This window comes from Aquarana catesbeiana, linkage group LG07 (genome assembly GCF_042186555.1).
Source record: "Aquarana catesbeiana isolate 2022-GZ linkage group LG07, ASM4218655v1, whole genome shotgun sequence".
In the NCBI taxonomy this organism is placed as follows: Eukaryota; Metazoa; Chordata; class Amphibia; order Anura; family Ranidae; genus Aquarana; species Aquarana catesbeiana.
Window position 1 is genome coordinate 185,996,557 of NC_133330.1, and position 21,617 is coordinate 186,018,173.

At 43.3% G+C, this 21,617-nt stretch overlaps 1 protein-coding gene across 3 annotated transcripts in view; it reads right to left on the minus strand.

Moving 5' to 3' along the window:
• Positions 1 to 21,617, minus strand: part of LOC141103379 (potassium channel subfamily T member 2) — a 2,416,326-nt gene that overhangs the window by 1,682,301 nt on the left and 712,408 nt on the right. For all 3 annotated transcript variants that reach the window (XM_073592891.1, XM_073592890.1, XM_073592889.1), the window contains exon 3: positions 8,110 to 8,209. In XM_073592891.1, the coding sequence (XP_073448992.1) occupies positions 8,110 to 8,209 (100 nt within the window). The remainder of the gene's footprint in view (positions 1 to 8,109; positions 8,210 to 21,617) is intronic.

Consider the following 21,617-nt stretch of genomic DNA (forward strand, 5'->3'; position numbering starts at 1 on the left):
TCTGCCTCCTTTAAGAATTCCTCCATCTTCTCCTCTTTATTAACTGCTCCTGGGACCATATGTTTAATAGAATATAATTCTTTGTAATACTTTTTAAATTCATCCGCTATATTCCTACTTGAGCCCACTTTTTATTTATATCATGATGAAGTCACGTGTTGTGACGTCACGCGTAAGGACGGGACAGGCTTTACATGCTGTGATAGTGTCACGAGCCCGCCGCTCGTTGGAGATAGGAACAAGACTGTTTGTTTTTATGTGAGTACCCATGTTTTACCTAATAAAGCTACTGGTTTAAATAGTATTACGCTATTGGGGCTCCCCGTGTGTTTTTTATCCCCCTGTATTACCGAGGGAACCACCCCCCTGAAATTAGGACCGCGAGGATAGGTCTCTGCATCCTAGGAGGACCCCCCATAAGATTTTTGGTCATATGCACTTACTGCACTGCGTCAAGGAGGACCCCTGTAAAGATCTTGGTTAGATGTGCTTGCCCTATTACCTTAAGGTAAGGGGCCATCTTTTACATGAGTGGTCTTACACGAAGCTGAGCACCGTGTGATTTACATCAAACACCACGGAGCGACTGTTGCATGCCAGGACGCTACCATTACTATTTATAAAGAACTTTTTTGTCACATCTGGTGCATGCTAAATTATCCAAGTCACATTATTTATTATCATTGCTTGCTATAGTTCCGGACTATCCCTGAACTTTGCACTGGTTCACATTTATTTATTGTTGTATATTAATTTTTTTTTTTTTTTTTTTTTTTTTTTTTTCATCTTGCACTTTGTCACTTTACGTGCTATTCCCTGTGCCACTTCATTTTAGTCACATAGATTTTGTGTTATGATGTGATGATTGTTTACACTTAAAAAAGATAATCTGTTTGTTTGCACATGGTTACAGTCATGGATTAATGATTTAAGGCACTATTTATGAATGAATTTATAGTTTATTTATTCTCACATTGATTTGTTTTTAGCCACCACTATTGTTTATTTATGAGTGGGATTTTGTATGATTATTGCCGACATTTTTTGGCGCTTTATAGTTTTATAGTCACTCACTATCACCCTAAGGCTCCTATTAAGGGTGTCCAGGATTAGCGCAGCACCACTGAATATATATATGATCTTTTAAGGTTTGGTTTGCACCTCTCGGTGTATGCAGCTTTTCCGTAGTATTTTTATTATAATTTTTTACCTGTTAGCGCGGGAATAACCCTTTTACTCTATTGTCATCTGGTGGGGTAATGCCCAAGTTTTCGCAAAAGTCCCACATTTCCTCCGGATACCTCATTTTAAATGTTCTGCCTTCTTTTGTCACTGAGAGGGATGTTGGAAACCCCCAGCTGTACTTCAGATTTGACCTTTTTAATTGATCCAACAGGGGTTTTAACTGCCTTCTCCTTGCTAAAGTTCCTGCTGATAGATCTGCGAACATTTTTAACTCTTTGTTGTCATAGCTGAGGGGGGGGCCCCCTCTCAGATTAGTCCATATCTTCTCTTTGTCTTTGTAGGAGTGGAACTTGACAATTATATCTCTTGGGATGTCTTGCCTCATATTTGGGGGTTTCCTGATCCTATGGACCCTTTCAATCCTCAGGATCTCATCTTCTTTTTTTCCCAAGACCGGATTAAAGAGTCTCTGCATCTTCTTTCTTAAATCCTCGTTTTGTTATTCAGGCAGGTCTCTTACACGCAGGTTTTGTCTTCTGCTTTGATTTTCCTGCTCTTCTAATTTATATAACAATGCACGATTGTCATATTGCATTTTCTTCATTTACTCTTTTAAATTCTGAATTTCTTTCGCCTGTGAGTCCACTGTTTCTTCCATTTCTTCCACTCTACGTAAGAGATGACTCATATCTGAGCGCACGCTTGAAATTTCTGTTTTGATGACATTTTCCATTTTCGTAAACATCTCTATCAGCTCGGCTTTACTTAAAGGGGATACAGTATTTCTTGTCTCATCTAGGTCGCTCGAGACTCCAGCACCCTCTTGCTCCATCTCTTCGCTTAGCTTCTCCCCCTGTCCCCCTTTTTGTCTTTCGTTCCTGCTTGCTTCATGTCAGCAGTAGGGCTTTTGGCACTTACTTCCTTGAGATACATTTGTATTGTACTTGTATTGAGGCTCTCTCCAGGAGTCTTAGGTTCAGCTGTCTTCTGATTGCGCCCTCTCATACTTCAGCCGGAGATGCTTACAATACAGCCAGACCCAGGGTGGAAAAAAACATAACCGCCTCGCCCGATCTTGCACCCTTTCTATAACCGCCTCGCCCGATCTTGCACCCTTTCTATAACCCTTTCTATAACCCTAAAATCGTTGACCTACGAAAAAAAAAAAAAAAAAAAGGAACAGTTCCGTCTCTTTGGGGGCTTAGCACCCAGCTGCACCTTACTGGGCCTATGGCCTTGGTTATGCGCTTCTCTCCCTCTTCCCACCAATGCCTCTTCCTGACGATTCTTTAGGGGTTAAGCTGCTAGTTGCCAAGTTAGATGTGCAGGTTTAGATAGGCAGTCTCTCCTGTAACCCTCCACTTTATTCACCTCCTCCCCCTCCGGTAGATCCTTTATAAATTAGTAGGTCAAGCAGTAAATAAACAGTTCCTCATATCAATATAATCGTACCTGGGTAAGATGGCTTCATCTGTACTTTAAACTCACCAACTTCCTATATTGTAATGCTCTATATAGTTGTTACCAGGTAGTCTGTGCATCTCAGAGTCCAATGCGGGTTTGAGTGAGGGGGGGATAGCTCTATTCATAGGCTTAATCTCATGAGGAACCTGGCTCTGTCTGTGTCCGTGCCAGGCTCTCCACACAGGGGATCCAATTCCTCCGCTGGATGTGTCCAGGATACCGGCCACGTCCTCTCACACACACAGGGCGCAAGGCTGCCTCCAACTCACGTTTTGCAGCCTGCCCCCTGCCAGTCGATCCGTTCCTCCCTCCGTTGCTAGTGGAGCCAGGGACGCCAGCCGCTTCCTCCCGGACACACGAGGCGAGAGGCGGCTGCGGTATCTCGGCACGCCGCTAGCCTCCAGGACGCCGATCCGCTCTGCTCCGCACGCCCCCGTCCTCCACTCCGGCGCCACCTTTGGGCCCCTCCCCCCCGTCAGACGCTCACATCACACCACGTCCCCATTTGCCTGCCTGTAGTATTGTACATTGTCCAAATATTTTAGGGGAGACAGGTTTATTTGTTGAATGGGTGCCAACTAATAAATATGCAGTTACATTTATATAGTCCTGAAGTAAAAGAAATATATAATGTAGGGATTCGCAATGCTTCATTGCTTCACCTAAAGAAAAACAAACTGTGAAATTATTAAAAATACAAAAATTTCACAGCGTTTAGTTTTGCCAGCCAGCAAAGGGGGCGTAAGGAAAAAAAATACTCCTTAAATAATAATAAAAACAAAGGTCTTAGTTATATGCATTTGCAAATTTATGTGGATGCCATACCCCATACCAATGCAGCTCTGTAAAATGTTTCCTGCTTTGCTGAGACATATACAGTGGGGGCGGAAAGTATTCAGACCCCCTTAAATTTTTCACTCTTTGTTATATTGCAGCCATTTGCTAAAATCATTTAAGTTCATTTTTTTCCTCATTAATGTACATACAGCACCCCATATTGACAGAAAAACACAGAATTGTTGACATTTTTACAGATTTATTAAAAAAGAAAAACTGAAATATCACATGGTCCTAAGTATTTAGACCCTTTGCTCAGTATTTAGTAGAAGCACCCTTTTGATCTAATACAGCCATGAGTCTTTTTGGGAAAGATGCAACAAGTTTTTTACACCTGGATTTGGGGATCCTCAGCCATTCCTCCTTGCAGATCCTCTCCAGTTCTGTCAGGTTGGATGGTAAACGTTGGTGGACAGCCATTTTTAGGTCTCTCCAGAGATGCTCAATTGGGTTTAAGTTAGGGCTCTGGCTGGGCCATTCAAGAACAGTCACGGAGTTGTTGTGAAGCCACTCCTTTAAACCTTCGGCAGAGTCTGAGATCCTGAGCACCCTGGATAAGGTTTTCGTCCAGGATATCCCTGTACTTGGCCGCATTCATCTTTCCCTCAATTTCAACCAGTCGTCCTGTCCCTGCAGCTGAAAAACACCCCCACAGCATGATGCTGCCACCACCATGCTTCACTGTTGGGACTGTATTGGACAGGTGATGAGCAGTGCCTGGTTTTCTCCACACATGCAGCTTAGAATTAAGGCCAAAAAGTTCTATCTTGGTCTCATCAGACCAGAGAATCTTATTTCTCACCATCTTGGAGTCCTTCAGGTGTTTTTTAGCAAACTCCATGCGGGCTTTCGTGTGTCTTGCACTGTGGAGAGGCTTCCGTCGGGCCACTCTGCCATAAAGCCCCGACTGGTGGAGGGCTGCAGTGATGGTTGACTTTCTACAACTTTCTCCCATCTCTTGACTGCATCTCTGGAGCTCAGTCACAGTGATCTTTGGGTTCTTCTTTACCTCTCTCACCAAGGCTCTTCTCCCCCGATAGCTCAGTTTGGCTGGTTGGCCAGCTTCAGGAAGGGTTCTGGTCATCCCAAACATCTTCCATTTAAGGATTATGGAGGCCACTGCGCTCTTAGGAACATTAAGTGCAGCAGAATTTTTTTTTTGTAACCATTGCTAGATCTGTGCCTTTCCACAATTCTGTCTCTGAGCTCTTCAGGCAGTTCCTTTGACCTCATGATTCTCATTTGCACTGACATGCACTGTGAGCTGTAAGGTCTTATATAGACAGGTGTGTGGCTTTCCTAATCAAGTCCAATCAGTATAATCAAACACAGCTGGACTCAAATGAAGTTGTAGAACCATCTCAAGGATGATCAGAAGAAATGGACAGCACCTGAGTTAAATATATGAGTGTCACAGCAAAGGATCTGAATACTTAGGACTATGTGTGATATTTCAGTTTTTCTTTTTTAATAAATCTGCAAAAATGTCAACAATTCTGTGTTTTTCTGTCAATATGGAGTGCTGTGTGTACATTAATGAGGAAAAAAAATGAACTTAAATGATTTTAGCAAATGGTTGCAATAAAACAAAGTGAAACATTTAAGGGGTCTGAATACCTTCCGTCAACACTGTATAACTATTATTATATCAGAAACAAGTTTAATCAAAGGTTTCTCCATCATCAAAAATACAGTGACACATGAAAGACCCAGATGGAGCAGTCAAAGGTCGCTCTTGTATGTTTACCACTAAAACCAAAAAGTAAATGGCAAGCAGTTCAATGGTTTTATAGATAAAAGGAATATTGTGTGCATGCTATGAGTTTGCCATGGCCTGAAACATATTCCACTAAAAGCACATACTGCATTAGACCTCTCTTTCTCATTCATATGCTTTTCAGTTCAATTTGAAGTAATGCTCGCTTAGGTCAAATAGAGACGTAAGTAATTTCCAACCCGACCCAAGACATGCTAAAGGTTATGACTGTGCCAATTGCTTGTATTCATAAAGCTTTAACATACAGTAATACTATATTAAACTGTACAGTCCATTTTATTTCTGTTTATTATGTGCCAACGTATATGTTAACCAAATTCTATTTTTCAGCATGTTTGGCATTATGCATCACATAGTTACATAGTTACATAGTTACATAGTAGGTGAGGTTGAAAAAAGACACAAGTCCATCAAGTCCAACCTATGTGTGTGATTATGTGTCAGTATTGCATTGTATATCCCTGTATGTTGTGGTCATTCAGGTGCTTATCTAATAGTTTCTTGAAGCTATCAATGCTTCCCGCTGAGACCACCGCCTGTGGAAGGGAATTCCACATCCTTGCCGCTCTTACAGTAAAGAACCCTCTACGTAGTTTAAGGTTAAACCTCTTTTCTTCTAATTTTAATGAGTGGCTACGAGTCTTGGTAAACTCTCTTCTGCGAAAAAGTTTTATCCCTATTGTGGGGTCACCAGTCCGGTATTTGTAAATTGAAATCATATCCCCTCTCAAGCGTCTCTTCTCCAGAGAGAATAAGTTCAGTGCTCGCAACCTTTCCTCATAACTAAGATCCTCCAGACCCTTTATTAGCTTTGTTGCCCTTCTTTGTACTCGCTCCATTTCCAGTACATCCTTCCTGAGGACTGGTGCCCAGAACTGGACCGCTGTATACATTTTTCTACTGTACCACTGTATACAGTATACAGTTTTTGCCCTACATCTCTTGCTTTGCACCCAGGGTCCATTGACAGCAATGCCTTTTTTTAGTTTATGCTGGAAACCTCAGATTCTGCTTTTTTCAGTTCCTTCTTCGGTTGGCTGTTGTGTTGACTAACAGGTCTGCAGATGGCATTTTCTAGGGATGCTGCTAAGATTTTAAAACTGGAAAAGGAAAAATGATGTGGCTTGCATAACATGACATAAAAACTACTTTTACATAGAATAGTGGAGGGTAAGAACCCCTGTAGGTTTCCCTTATTGTTACTGCTGGATGTATTCACTCTCTCTAAATCTTGGTGGCCATTGTCAGAAAGACAGAAAATGTTAGGAAATTCAACATTTTATAGTTCTCTCCAAAAAAGGGGGTGAAGGTAAATTTTCCAATGGTACAATCTGTTTTGGTGGAAAACAGGAAATAAGTAAGTAAGTAATAGGAGAACTGGCCTAACTTTGTATAGATTTCCTTGCACGTCCTGTTGGGTCTCCAGGACAGAAAAGTAATATCTTTCCAATGGCACACAAACAGTAAAAAATAAACTGAAATTCTGGCTAATGATCACTCTGTCCAAAATAACATAAAAATGTTTGTGCTCTACATACGCTTCAAGCCGGCCAAACTTCAGCTTTTGTTGGACAGACCGACATACACACGAGCTTAATGTCAGCTGTTTTTTCTTTAATTGGCCAATGTCTCCTAACATTTGGCCTGTGTGTGCCAGGCTTTACTTCTGCAAAGTATTGAATGTAAGTAAATAAGGCAAACCATTGTTTACTCTTTGTTGATTAAAGTTACCATGGCCTTATCTTATTGCTCAGCTCCTTTAGTAAATCAACCCCAGTGTGTTCAAACCGACTTCCGAAAGAATTTGCCCCGTTAATGACCAGGCCATTTTGTGCGATACAGCACTACGTTGCTTTAACTGACAATTGCGCGGTTGTGCGACGCTGTACACAAACAAACAAAACACAAACAATCCTTTTTTTCCACAAATAGAGCTTTCTTTTGATTGTATTTGATCACCTCTGCAGTTTTATTTTTTGCACTATAAACAAAAAAATACCAATAATTTAAAAACATTTTTTTTTATTTTCTGCTATAATAAATATCCAAAAAAAATGTATTCATCAGTTTAGGCTGATATATATTCTTCTACATATTTTTGGTAAAAAAAAATCGCAATAGGCGTATATTGATTGGTGTGCACAAAAGTTATTGCATCTCCAAACTACAGGATAGATTTAGGGACTTTTATTTTTTTAATTGTTTTTACTAGTAATGGTGGCGATCTGCGATTTTTAGCGGGACTGCAGCATTGCGGTGGACAAATCTGACCCCAAATGACACTTTTTGGGGACTAGTGACATTATTACATTGATCAGTGCTATAAAAATGCACTGATCAATGTAAAAATGACACTGGTAGGGAGGGGGTAACACTAGGGGGCGATCAAGGAGTTAAGTGTATTCCCTGAGTGTGTTCTAACTGTAGGGGGGATGGGCATACTGAAACATGACAGAGATCACTGTTCCTGATCACTGGAAACAGTAGATCTCTGTCATGTCATCTGGCAGAACAGGGAATTGCCTTGTTTACATAGGCAGTTCCCCATTTTGCCTCTCCTCACCGCAATCGCGGGTCGACGGTGGACATTGAGTCCATGGGACACATGGGCATGCTTCTGCAGCTACGCTGCTTTCACGGACTGAAGTACAGGCACGTCGGTTCGCACAGGAGAGCCGACCTGCCGCAGTATATATGCATGAGCTGGTCGGCAAGTGGTTAATACATGTTATCCCAATTGACACAATTTTAATACCAGTATATAGAATTTAATTTTTCAGCTTGTAATCTTTTAATTACAGATAACCTTGTAGGAAATGCTCCATATTAACGTATATATTCATTACCATGCTTTATTTCCAGAATGGTCATCTAGAAGGACACGCACTATATACAGCATACAGCTTAGAAGTTTCAGTGAAAAATTGAAGAGCCGAATTCTAAGACCTGTAATGAAAAGGTTATTATAAGTCTGAGATTTTACAATCACAACACAGCATGAAATAACATGAATATAAAGTAACTTTTTTGACAAGGTATTTCCAAGAACAATCTTCAAGTACAGTGGAGTTGATTTACTAAAACTGAAGAGTGCAAAGTCTAGTGCAGCTCTGCATAGAAGCCAAGCTGCTTTCAGTTTTTTTTTTTTTTTTTTGTTAAAACTTAATTGAACAAGCTGAAGTTAGAAGCTGATTGGCTATCATGCACAGCTGCACCAGATTCTGCACTTTTCAGTCTTCAGTCAATCCCTATGGTCCCTAAAGTGTTACTAAACCCACAACCGTAAAATCTGTCTGTATATGCAGCATAGCATGCTTGGTATACTCACTGTGAAACTTAAGGGGTTAATCCTCTGCATTGTGTAAAAAGGCTGTTTTATTCTTTATGCACAGATCCTTCCCTCCTGCACTGTCTATCTATCTGGGGAAAGACAGCTAACACGCATAGTAGCCAATCTGCACATGCTCAGTTGTGTATTTTATTTTATGCTGAAGAGAATAATTACTTGTTCTCAGAGGTAGCCAGGACACATGATATTGGCATCACACATGTGGGCGTGTATACAGGCTGAAGTGGAAATCTCTTCCTACCTGAACTTTCAGCACTGGAGAAACTGTGCAATTTATCACTGACCGTAGTATACAGATCACCCAAAAAGGTATATAGTGGCAATATTTGAATGTAAAAAGAAGATTTATAAGTTGTGGGCACCGTGGGGGAGGGGGGGGGGGCAGATGAACTATTTTCATATTACTATTTAGTAACACTTTAATAAACCATCAAATTACTCATTGCATCAGATTTCTGATCAGAGGAGTGAAATAGGATGATAAGTTTATAATTACTTTACTCTCACAGTTAAAAATCTACAGTGATACATCTTGAGAACTGAATAGCTGTTAAGCATGCTAATAGGCTTAAAGTTATTCAAATTTTTTTTTTTTAATTAACATGTTATACTCACCTGCTTTGTGCAATAGTTTTTCACAGAGCAGCCCTGATCCTCTTCTTCTGGGGTCCTCCGCCTGCATTCCTGGCTCCTTCCCTTCGGCCAGTGCCCACTATAGGAAGCTGATTTCTATAGGTGTACTAATGCAGGCTCGATCCCGAGCCCCGCTGCCTGCGTCTTTAGACAAAGACAGTTGGGCCCTGCCCCCCTGCTCCCTCGCCATAAGATTTGATTGACAGAAGCAGGAGCCAATGGTTCCCACTGCTATCAGTCTGCTCTGTGAGGAGGAAGAGAGCAGAGAGAACTGATGCTCTCCTGCACAGTGCTGGATTGAGACTGTGCTCAGATGTTTATAAGAGGTGGCTTGGGGGGTCCTAGACACAAGTTTTTTTAGTTTAATGCAGAGAATGTATTCAAGTAAAAAATCTTAAGGCTTTAGAACCGCTTTAATAAATAAAAGAGCAACCACTCAAAAGTGTAGTAACCACTAGCAATCAGATGTCATGTTTTAAAATCTTTATTATATACCATAGGTTACAGTTAGGGATGAGCTTCATGTTCGAGTCGAACCCATGTTCGACTCGAACATCGTCTGTTCACCCATTCACCGAATTGCTAACGATATGGGCCGTTCGCGCCAAATTCGTCACGGCCCATAATTCACTGCGGCATCGCAGTGCATTGCTGGCTGATGATTGGCCAAGCATGCACTATGACCCGCATGCTTGGCCAATCACAGCGCCGCCTGAACAGAGAGCCGTAATTGGCTAAAGCCAAGGAGGCTTTGGCCAATTATGGCTCAGGGGATTTAGTACACGCCCCACACTATATAAGGCCGCCTGCACGGCGGCCCTGTGTAGTGTGTGTTCCGGCGTTCATTGAGAGAGAGAGAGAGACAGACAGTGACATTTGATTTGAGTTAGATAGATTAGGCAGAACAGTCAGTCAGTTAGCTGCACTTACAGTGTATTGTGTATATATATGCATCCCAGGTGTTGCATATATATATATATATATATACACTGTATTCAGGCAGGCTTGTCTTGTTACAGTATTTACAGCTACCTGAAGAAAATTACTGGTGTTCTTTTGATCCTATTAGTACCACAGTCAGGCAGCTAGACTATTTACAGTTAGTGCAGTGCGTCCTGCTCACAGTGTTCAGCTAGATCCGTTCCTGTTATCTTCTTACTGACAGGCAGGCTTGTCTTGTTACAGTATATACAGCTACGTGAAGAAAATTGCTGGTGTTCTTTTGATCCTATTAGTACCACAGTCAGGCAGCTAGACTATTTACAGTTAGTGCAGTGCATCCTGCTCACAGTGTTCAGCTAAAACTACAAGTTAGTGGGGTGCGTCCTGCTCACAGTGTTCAGCTAAACCTACAAGTTAGTGGGGTGCGTCCTGCTCACAGTGTTCAGCTAAACCTACAAGTTAGTGCAGTGCGTCCTGCTCACAGTGTTCAGCTAAACCTACAAGTTAGTGGGGTGCGTCCTGATCACAGTGTTCAGCTAAACCTACAAGTTAGTGGGGTGCGTCCTGCTCACAGTGTTCAGCTAAACCTACAAGTTAGTGTGGTGCATCCACCTCACAGTGTTCAGCTAAACCTACAAGTTAGTGGGGTGCGTCCTGCTCACAGTGTTCAGCTAAACCTACAAGTTAGTGGGGTGCGTCCTGCTCACAGTGTTCAGCTAGATCCGTTCCTGTTATCTTCTTACTGACAGGCAGGCTTGTCTTGTTACAGTATATACAGCTACGTGAAGAAAATTGCTGGTGTTCTTTTGATCCTATTAGTACCACAGTCAGGCAGCTAGACTATTTACAGTTAGTGCAGTGCGTCCTGCTCACAGTGTTTAGCTAAACCTACAAGTTAGTGCGGTGCGTCCTGCTCACAGTGTTCAGCTAAACCTACAAGTTAGTGGGGTGCATCCTGCTCACAGTGTTCAGCTAAACCTACAAGTTAGTGCGGTGCGTCCTGCTCACAGTGTTGTGGGGTGCGTCCTGCTCACAGTGTTCAGCTAGATCCGTTCCTGTTATCTTCTTACTGACAGGCAGGCTTGTCTTGTTACAGTATATACAGCTACGTGAAGAAAATTGCTGGTGTTCTTTTGATCCTATTAGTACCACAGTCAGGCAGCTAGACTATTTACAGTTAGTGCAGTGCGTCCTGCTCACAGTGTTTAGCTAAACCTACAAGTTAGTGCGGTGCGTCCTGCTCACAGTGTTCAGCTAAACCTACAAGTTAGTGGGGTGCATCCTGCTCACAGTGTTCAGCTAAACCTACAAGTTAGTGTGGTGCGTCCTGCTCACAGGGTTCAGCTAAACCTACAAGTTAGTGGGGTGTGTCCTGCTCACAGTGTTCAGCTAAACCTACAAGTTAGTGGGGTGCGTCCTGATCACAGTGTTCAGCTAAAACTACAAGTTAGTGGGGTGCGTCCTGCTCACAGTGTTCAGCTAAACCTACAAGTTAGTGTGGTGCATCCACCTCACAGTGTTCAGCTAAACCTACAAGTTAGTGGGATGCGTCCTGCTCACAGTGTTCAGCTAAACCTACAAGTTAGTGGGGTGCGTCCTGCTCACAGTTTTCAGCTAGATCCGTTCCTGTTATCTTCTTACTGACAGGCAGGCTTGTCTTGTTACAGTATATACAGCTACCTGAAGAAAATTACTGGTGTTTTTTTGATCCTATTAGTACCACAGTCAGGTAGCTAGACTATTTACAGTTAGTGCAGTGCGTCCTGCTCACAGTGTTCAGCTAGATCCGTTCCTGTTATCTTCTTACTGACAGGCAGGCTTGTCTTGTTACAGTATATACAGCTACCTGAAGAAAATTACTGAGTTTTTTTGATCCTATTAGTACCACAGTCAGGTAGCTAGACTATTTACAGTTAGTGCACTGTGTCCTGCTCACAGTGTTCAGCTAAACCTACAAGTTAGTGGGGTGCATCCACCTCACAGTGTTCAGCTAAACCTACAAGTTAGTGCAGTGCGTCCTGCTCACAGTGTTCAGCTAGATCCGTTCCTGTTATCTTCTTACTGACAGGCAGGCTTGTCTTGTTACAGTATATACAGCTACCTGAAGAAAATTGCTGGTGTTCTTTTGATCCTATTAGTACCACAGTCAGGCAGCTAGACTATTTACAGTTGCAGTGCAGTGCGTCCTGCTCACAGTGTTCAGCTAAACCTACAAGTTAGTGGGGTGCGGCCAGAGGGGAGGAGTCGGATGTGGGCGCTTGGCTGATCTCAGAGACCGCGCCGGGATGCCGGATCTCGCCTCCTGAAACTCTCCTCCCTCCCTCCTCGTGTCTGGTGGCGGGGCGGTGACGCTGATAGCGGCGCCTCTCGCCTGGATGAGAGTGGCTGCTTACTAGCCCCCCGCGCCGGGAACATGCCGCGGGACTTGGGTCCCTGTACGATCGCGGCTGTGCCTTCTCCCTCCTCTCTTCCTCCCCCTCCCTTCCTTCGGTCCGTCTGTGTTGCCCCCCCCCTCTTCCCCCAGACTGCAGGCTGAGCAGGTGAATCAAACCCGCAGTTTACTAAGGAGCCACAGAGTATTAAGGAGCTGCAGTGTGCTAAGGAGCAGCAGTGAGCAGTGAGAAGCAGTTGATAAGGGGAGCTTATGCTCCCGGGGAACTTGGCACAAGATCAAATAACACACCTGAAGAGTGAACTGTCTGTGTATCTGTGAGGTGGGGGCGACACCATCAATTTCTCTCCCGGAAGGTACAAGTATTGCTGGGACTGCCAACCATCAGATAAGTGCACTAGATTGTATGATACAGAGAGGGTAAGTGCCTTTGTATGTTATTATACGGTTGAAGTACTAATTTGCAACATAAAGGACATCTTTTTTTTTTCTCTTTTTTTTTTTTTGGAGGTCTAAGTAAAGGGTCGACTATATAGGGACAGCATATGCTTGACCTTTTGGGGACTTCAGGATACCCTAAGGTATATCTTTTAGTGTGACCCTTCCTTGTTGAAGATATGGGTGCTACCTGATCCTAAAGTGAAGTAAACATAAAAGGAGAGGAATCGCAATACCTTCAGTAAGATCAGTCTTTTTTCTCTCTCTAAGGCAGGTGTGCTGGAGTTGCCGAGACTTGACGTGCTTTATTAAAATCTCTATAAGGGACGGGCCCATGCTAGTCAGCAGGTGAACGTTGTGATGTGGGATTTGAGCCCCTTGAATTTTTCCTTCTAGGTACTGGTGGGCATATTTTGTGAGAGGCGACAAAATATAGGTAAATTATTCACAGACAGGGAGCCGGAAAAATTTTGCTAGGACATTTTGTGTTTTTTTTTTTTTTTTTCTTTTTATAAAAGGCTCATTTAAGGCACAGATCTTATACGGTACATAACCCAGATACAGGGGTGTAAAGCTCCGGGCTTCGGGTCCTTGGTGAAGTCCCATTATAAAGCTGATACAGTTATAAAACAGAGGACGTACCATTTCTTGTACTCTTGGTATGATCTGCACTGCCCTACCTTGCTGGTCCGAGGGTGCCCTCATGAGGTCTGGAGACATATAAAGGAAGGGATCAACTGGAAAAGTAAATCTAGGGGATAGTACCCTCTGAATCCCCTTACTGCTCAGCTCTGATATAGGGGGGCCCATTAGAGATTTTGAAAGGGAGTGGTAAAGAGAGGCCTAAATATATAGGTCTTCTTAATGAGGAGGAACCCCCTAAGATAAATGTTACAAGTCCTTAACAGGTTACAAGGATATGCAGCCAACCCCCCCCACTAGGTTAACACCTCGCCATTTAATTTTTCTCTCTCCTTAAGAAATTACTATACTGCATCAAAAAGGCCCTAGGCACTGCGGCCATATAAAATAAATAGGATACAGTATATGAGGTGTAAGGTAATAAAGAATGAGAGGAAAGGCAAGTAGGGGGGGAACAACAACAAACCCAATAGGGGCCCCCGCCAGGACTAGCTCCAGCCCAGGCACAATAAGGAAGTACATGGTACACGATAACAATCATGTTACCCCGGGTCAGGCTTCCTGTCCAAAAAATAAAACCCCAGAACGCTCGTCAAAAATTAATACAAGGAGACAGTTGGCTGAAGCTGAACCTCCTAGTCCAAACCCAGTAGTAAGAGAAGAAGCCCTTATGGAGAGCCAACGGGGGGGTGTATTGCCAACAAAAAATGAAATAGCGGAGATGTTTGCTAGACTGGAAACCTTTATTAAAGCTGAAACAGAGGCAATTCGGGGAGATATGGGCCACATTCTGAGAAGAGTGGAAGAGGTGGAGACAGTAGCTGAAAGACAGAGGGCGGAGATGGGGAATCTGAGAAGTCAAATTGAAGACCTGCAATGTGAACAGAGGGACTTAAGATACTGTTTAGAAGATCAGGAAAACCGAAATCGAAGAAAGAACTTGAGGATCAGAGGACTCCCAGAAGCACAGGGGGAGGGGGAAAATTTACAGGAGAAGGTGGACCAAATCTTTGGAGCCCTTGTCAACCCAATTGACAAGAGAGTCAAATTGGACAGAGTACACAGAATTAGGAAACCAGTTGAGATTAATAAGGATGCACCACGAGACGTGATAGTGAGGTTCCACAACTATCAGGATAAAGAGAAAATTAGGGCAAGCCTGAGAAATAACCAAATAGTTAAATATGGTGAATCCAATCTACAAATATATCCAGACCTGGCAGCTGAGACACGGGCAAGGAAAAGAACTCTGCATCCCTTACTAGAGCAACTCAAAGTCAGAGAGGTGCATTACTCCTGGGGGTTCCCAGCGTGTCTGATTGGGCGGAAAGACGGGCGTGCTGCGACATTAAGGTTCCCAGAAGAGACCCACAACTTCTGCCGCAAGCTGGACATTCCACCTGTAGAAATACCGGGGTGGTGGGAGAAAGCAGGAGGGCAGAATCATGTAGAAGATGCACAAATCTGGAAACCAGTTCACAATAAGAGAAGGCTCTAAACAAGTGGTAGAATAATCAGAGGGAGGGAATGGGCTATGATCAGGGGTCCGGGAGATATATGGGTTGGGGTGGGGGGGGGGATGGAGGGAGGAGCGGGAGGTGTGGGGGGTGGGGGGGTCTGGCAGGCTCTGGTGTGGGCTGGGGGATCCAAGGATGCCCACACTGAGCTCAACCCTCAGGGGGAAAGCCGTAGGGCCGGGTGGAGATGGTGGGGCCACGGCTAAATGGGCTATCATTAGGCCCGATACCCCCACGAGCAAGGTGGGAGGGAGATGGGGAGGGTGGGGGGGTGGAGGGCTGGGAGGAGGGGGTGGGGGGCTAGGGGAGGGGCGAGATCGGTACAAACCTCACTGTCTCCTGCTACTGGATCGGGAAGAGTAGAGATAATGGTCGGAATTAACCTGGTAACATACAATGTGAGGGGCCTCAGCTCCCCCATAAAATGTGCTAACATAATGAGCGAGCTGAGAACCATCAAAGCTGAGGTGGTCTTTTTGCAGGAGACACATCTATTCCTGGGGAGAAATCGGAAGATAATATCTAGGGACCACCCGTTTTGGATTTATAGTGACTCCCCGATAAGGGGTGTAAAAGGAGTAGCGATAGGTTTTGCTAGGGGAATTAGCTACCAGATTGAAGAGAGAATATCTGACCCCGAAGGCCGATTTTTGTTCCTGAGGGGCAAACTAAATGGGGAGGAATATACCCTAGTTAATGTTTATTGCCCAAATAACAACCCAGGGAAATACCTAATTGGAGTTCTATCAAAAATAGAGAATTTCAGGAGAGGGAAGGTTATAGTAGCAGGAGATATGAATCTATGTCTGCAGCCGGGCAGAGATAGTGCGCCGCGTGCACGGGGGACTGGAGGAGTGTGGATGAATAAACTTAAGAAAAAGTTACAAGGTTGCCAGCTAGTTGATGTCTGGAGGATGCAACATCAGGAAACAGAAGACTACACCTACTACTCCCCCGTGCACGCGACGTACTCAAGACTGGACTATTTTTTCCTGGAGCATAGGAACTTAGAGGAGGTAAAAGATATAAACATAGGATCTATAACATTCTCAGACCACGCCCCGGTGATACTGCGAATAAAACAAAAGGGTCAAACACCCCACCAAAATAATTGGAGATTAAATGAGGACCTCCTTCATGATAGAGAAATTGATAAACTAATTAAAGAAGAATTAGAATTCTATTTCAGGGTAAATACCCCAGAGGAATCAGGGGAGTCGATAGTTTGGGAGGCCCATAAGGCCTATATAAGGGGGATAATAATAAAGGCGGGGGTAGAGAAAGAAAGAAACCAGAGGAAAAATCTCCGTGTCTTACAGGAGGAAGTTAAAAAATTAGAAAGGATGCATAAAGATACAGGAGAGGGAGGGATCCTGGGAAAACTATATGGAGCTAGAGAGGCGGTGAGACAGCAGATAGAGGCAGAAAATCACAGAAAGTACAACTTGGTTAAAAAAGAAAGATATATCACTGGGAACAGACCTGGAAGACTCCTAGCTAGGGCTTTAAGTAAAAAGAAGAGCAATGGATATATCGATAAAATAAAGGCAAAATCAGGGGAAATCAGATATAAAGATGTTGAGATAGCCAAAACCTTCCAAGAATATTATGGGGAACTTTATTCAATAAATAAAAAGAAGGATAAAGAGAGAGGGCAAAAGTTAGAAAAAATTAGAAAATATCTAAACGAAACCGAGATGCACAAAATCTCAAAAGAAGAGAGAACATCTTTAGAAGCCCCCATTACAGAGATCGAGGTGAGGAAGGCCATCAAGGAGACCCAAACAGGAAAGAGCCCAGGCCCAGACGGGCTGACCGCACTATATTATAAGAAGTATCAAGATTGCTTAGTCCCAAAATTATGTAGGTACATGAATGAGATAGGAGAGAGAGGGGAAATGAGCAGAGATGCGCTGGCAGCCAATATAGCGATAGTTCAGAAGGAGGGAAAGGACTCCACATTATGCTCCAGTTATAGGCCCATATCCCTTTTGAACAATGACACGAAACTATTCGCAAAAGTAATAGCGGGGAGATTAAAGCAAACAATTACAAATATCATCCACCCCGATCAGGTGGGGTTTTTACAGGGGAGACAGGGTAAGGACAATAGTATCAAAACCCTCCTGATAACCCAAGTAATTAAAAATAGCGGAGTCCCAGGTCTACTACTGTCAATAGACGCTGAAAAAGCGTTTGACAGGGTAGACTGGGACTTCATGATGGAGTCACTCAAAAAAGTGGGTTATAGGGACAAGATCTGCAGTTGGATTAGGGCGCTTTATACAAAACCATCAGCAAGGGTCAAGATAAATGGGATTTTGTTCGATCCCTTTTATATGTATAATGGAACAAGACAGGGATGCCCAGTCTCTCCAATGCTTTTTCTGTTAGCACTAGAACCTCTCCTCAGCAGGGTTAGACAGAATCCAAACATTAGAGGGGTAAATATAGATGGAACTGAATATAAGCTCGCAGCTTATGCGGATGATATTCTCCTCTATATAACAAACCCAAGACTCTCCTTACCGAATGTCCTTGTCACAATGGAAGAATATGGGAAACTCTCTAACTTTAAAGTAAATACTTCCAAATCAGAAGTATTAGATATAAACCCTAATAAGACAAGAGACCAATCATATCAAGAACACTTCCCGTTTAGATGGGAGAAAGAAGCTTTAAACTACCTAGGAATTAAAATCACACCCTCGGCAGAAAAACTATTTCAAGCGAATTATATGCCACTCATAAATGAGATAAAATCGGAGCTAAATAGAATACAGCAGGGGCAAATGTCCTGGGCGGGAAGAATTAATATCTTCAAAATGGTTTTATTACCAAAAATAACATATAAAATGCAAATGCTCCCAATTACGCTCCCACCGGCATATCTTAAAAGTCTACATTCAATGATAGTAAGGTTTATTTGGAAAGGGAAAACACCACGTTTAAAATATACTCAACTAATAAATATTAAAAGTAAGGGGGGATGGGGAGCACCTGATATTTTTAAATATTATGAGGCTATTGCACTTGCGAGAGTGGTAGATTGGGTCAAAAATAAAGGAAAACACTGGGTAGAAATTGAAAACAAAATTAACGGTTTAAAATTGCACAAAATAATATGGTGCCCACCTAAAATAAGGAAATATAACACAGAACCATACGAAGTCACTAGGCACGCACTTAGAGCATGGGACCTTATTCACAAAAGGGAACACTGGGAATATAATTCACTGCTAATGTCATTAACGGATGTAGACTATTTCCCTCCAGGAAGAGAAGAGTGGTTTGGTAAATGGCTCCTAGATGAGAACCTCCAATTGAAGGATGTAGTAGATAGGGGTAAAATATGTTCTTTTCAAGAGCTTAAAAATAAAAGAGACAGAATAAATATTAACCCATGGCGTTATGGTCAACTAAAACATTTTGTGGAATCCTTACCGCAACCTATTAGGACAACTAAAAACTTACTCCCTTTAGAGAAAATATGTACGGAAACAGATAAAAAGGCTGGTTTTTCTCGCATATACAAAATGCTAGTAGAGTTGAGAAGGACAGACACCTTGACTTTTATAGCCAGATGGGAGAGGGAGCTAGGACTAAAGCTGACTGAGTCAGAGACAGATAAGATATTGAAACGACTTCTGATCACTTCAGTTAATTATAAATTATTAGAATTAAACTATAAATGTCTGAGGAGAATGCACTTGACACCAGATAGGATGCATAAAATTGATAGGGAGAAATCCCAGTTCTGTTGGAGGGGATGTAACGAAATAGGGTCGACAGCTCATATGTGGTGGTCGTGTCCCAAGATAGGAGTTTTCTGGGAGGAGATTATAAAATACACTAAAGAGATTACAAAACTCGATCTCCCAAAGGACCCTAGGGTACTTCTATTTCATCTGAGTGAGATGCCCACTAGGGCTTATCTTGGAACACTCCTACCCCATTTTTTAGATGCAGCTAAAACCTTAATCTCTAAAAATTGGAAAAGAAAAGAAAGACCAACCATGAGGGAATGGATGAATAAAATAAATGAGATACAGGATTTGGAGTATTTGAGGTTTAGTGAAGGGACAAAAATGGAGGCTTATTGGACAAAGTGGGGAGTATGGGAAAAATTTAAAAAATCTATAAGAGCAGCTGAGATGTGGACAACCTAAGTAACAGAGAGAGCAGTAAATCCCGACATAGGAGAGTAAACGAGAAAATTAATCAGGAAACCAGAAGGAAATCAAGGAGAGTGAGGGGTACGGTCTCGGGGGGTTGGGATCGGGAGGAGGGAGGAGGGATAGGGAGCAAGAAAATAACATAAAAAGTAGAAACAGATGGAGGGGATTCCATTTTCTTATTTGATGTGATATGAAGTATCTTAAGTAAGTAAATAGATCAAAAGCCATAATGATGTGATAATTAAGGGGAAGTGTTTCTTTTTTTTGAATATTTATCTGAAAAGACTTACCCCCATGGTAAATCTCCTCACTGATGTGGCTTAAAGAAAAAAAAAAAAAAGAAAAAAAAAGTTAGTGGGGTGCGTCCTGCTCACAGTGTTCAGCTAAACCTACAAGTTAGTGGGGTGCGTCCTGCTCACAGTGTTCAGCTAAACCTACAAGTTAGTGGGGTGCGTCCTGATCACAGTGTTCAGCTAAACCTACAAGTTAGTGGGGTGCGTCCTGCTCACAGTGTTCAGCTAAACCTACAAGTTAGCGTGGTGCATCCACCTCACAGTGTTCAGCTAAACCTACAAGTTAGTGGGGTGCGTCCTGCTCACAGTGTTCAGCTAAACCTACAAGTTAGTGGGGTGCGTCCTGCTCACAGTGTTCAGCTAGATCCGTTCCTGCTATCTTCTTACTGACAGGCAGGCTTGTCTTGTTACAGTATATACAGCTACCTGAAGAAAATGACTGTTTTTTTTGATCCTATTAGTACCATAGTCAGGCAGCTAGACTATTTACAGTTAGTGCAGTGCGTCCTGCTCACAGTGTTCAGCTAAACCTACAAGTTAGTGGGGTGCGTCCACCTCACAGTGTTCAGCTAAACCTACAAGTTAGTGCAGTGCGTCCTGCTCACAGTGTTCAGCTAGATCCGTTCCTGTTATCTTCTTACTGACAGGCAGGCTTGTCTTGTTACAGTATATACAGCTACCTGAAGAAAATTACTGGTGTTCTTTTGATCCTATTAGTACCACAGTCAGGCAGCTAGACTATTTACAGTTAGTGCAGTGCGTCCTGCTCACAGTGTTCAGCTAAACCTACAAGTTAGTGGGGTGTGTCCTGCTCACAGTGTTCAGCTAAACCTACAAGTTAGTGTGGTGCGTCCACCTCACAGTGTTCAGCTAAACCTACAAGTTAGTGGGGTGCGTCCTGCTCAGAGTGTTCAGCTAAACCTACAAGTTAGTGGGGTGCGTCCTGCTCACAGTGTTCAGCTAAACCTACAAGTTAGTGGGGTGCGTCCTGTTCACAGTGTTCAGCTAAACCTACAAGTTAGTGGGGTGCGTCCTGTTCACAGTGTTCAGCTAAACCTACAAGTTAGTGGGGTGCGTCCACCTCACAGTGTTCAGCTAAAGCTACCTGTAGAAGGTTGGTGGTGTTCTCATACTACAGGCAGGCAGTTGATTTTGCTAGCTGCATTATCAATATATATATATATATATATATATATATATATAAAAAAATATATCCCAGCTTAGTGCAGCTACAGGCCAATTGGTATGTCTGGAAGGCCAAGAAGGAGAGGCAGACAGTTACAAGCCAATAAGAGAGGGCAAGCAGGCTCTGTGTCTAGTGCTGGTCGTGGAGATGGTGCATCCTCATCAGCACGTGGCCATGGGACACGCTTGGCCTTTTTTTCGGCAGCTGGCCATGTTGAGCCGCAACATGCGGAAGACTTGGTCGAGTGGATGACCAAGCCGTCCTCATCCTCCTCATCCTCTCTCACCCATGCCCAGGGTACTTTGTCTGGCAAAGCAGCGGCCTCTTCCCTCGGCTCAATGTCATCAGTGACTCCTTCCCTAGCCCCACCATGTCCTCCTGAGGAGTCCCTCGAACTGTTTGACCACAGTGTTGGGTACATGCTCCAGGAGGATGCCCAGCGTTTGGAAGGCTCTGATGATGATACTGAGCTCGATGAAGGCAGTAACATGAGCACGAACAGAGGGGGTGCCCAAGAAGGACAGCAATCTGGCAGTCATGCTCCCTCTGCTGCAGCATACTGCCAGGTTTGCTCCAGTGATGAGGAGGGAGGGGATGATGAGGTCACTGACTCAACGTGGGTGCCTGATAGGAGAGAGGAGGAGGAGGTGGCACATCATAAGGACAGCACATTGACTGCATCACACCCCAAAGCTCCACATGTGCAGGGCGCTGCAGTCTCTGCGCGTTATTCAAAAAGTTCTTTGGTGTGGGCCTTTTTTGAGACGAGTGCATCAGATCGCAC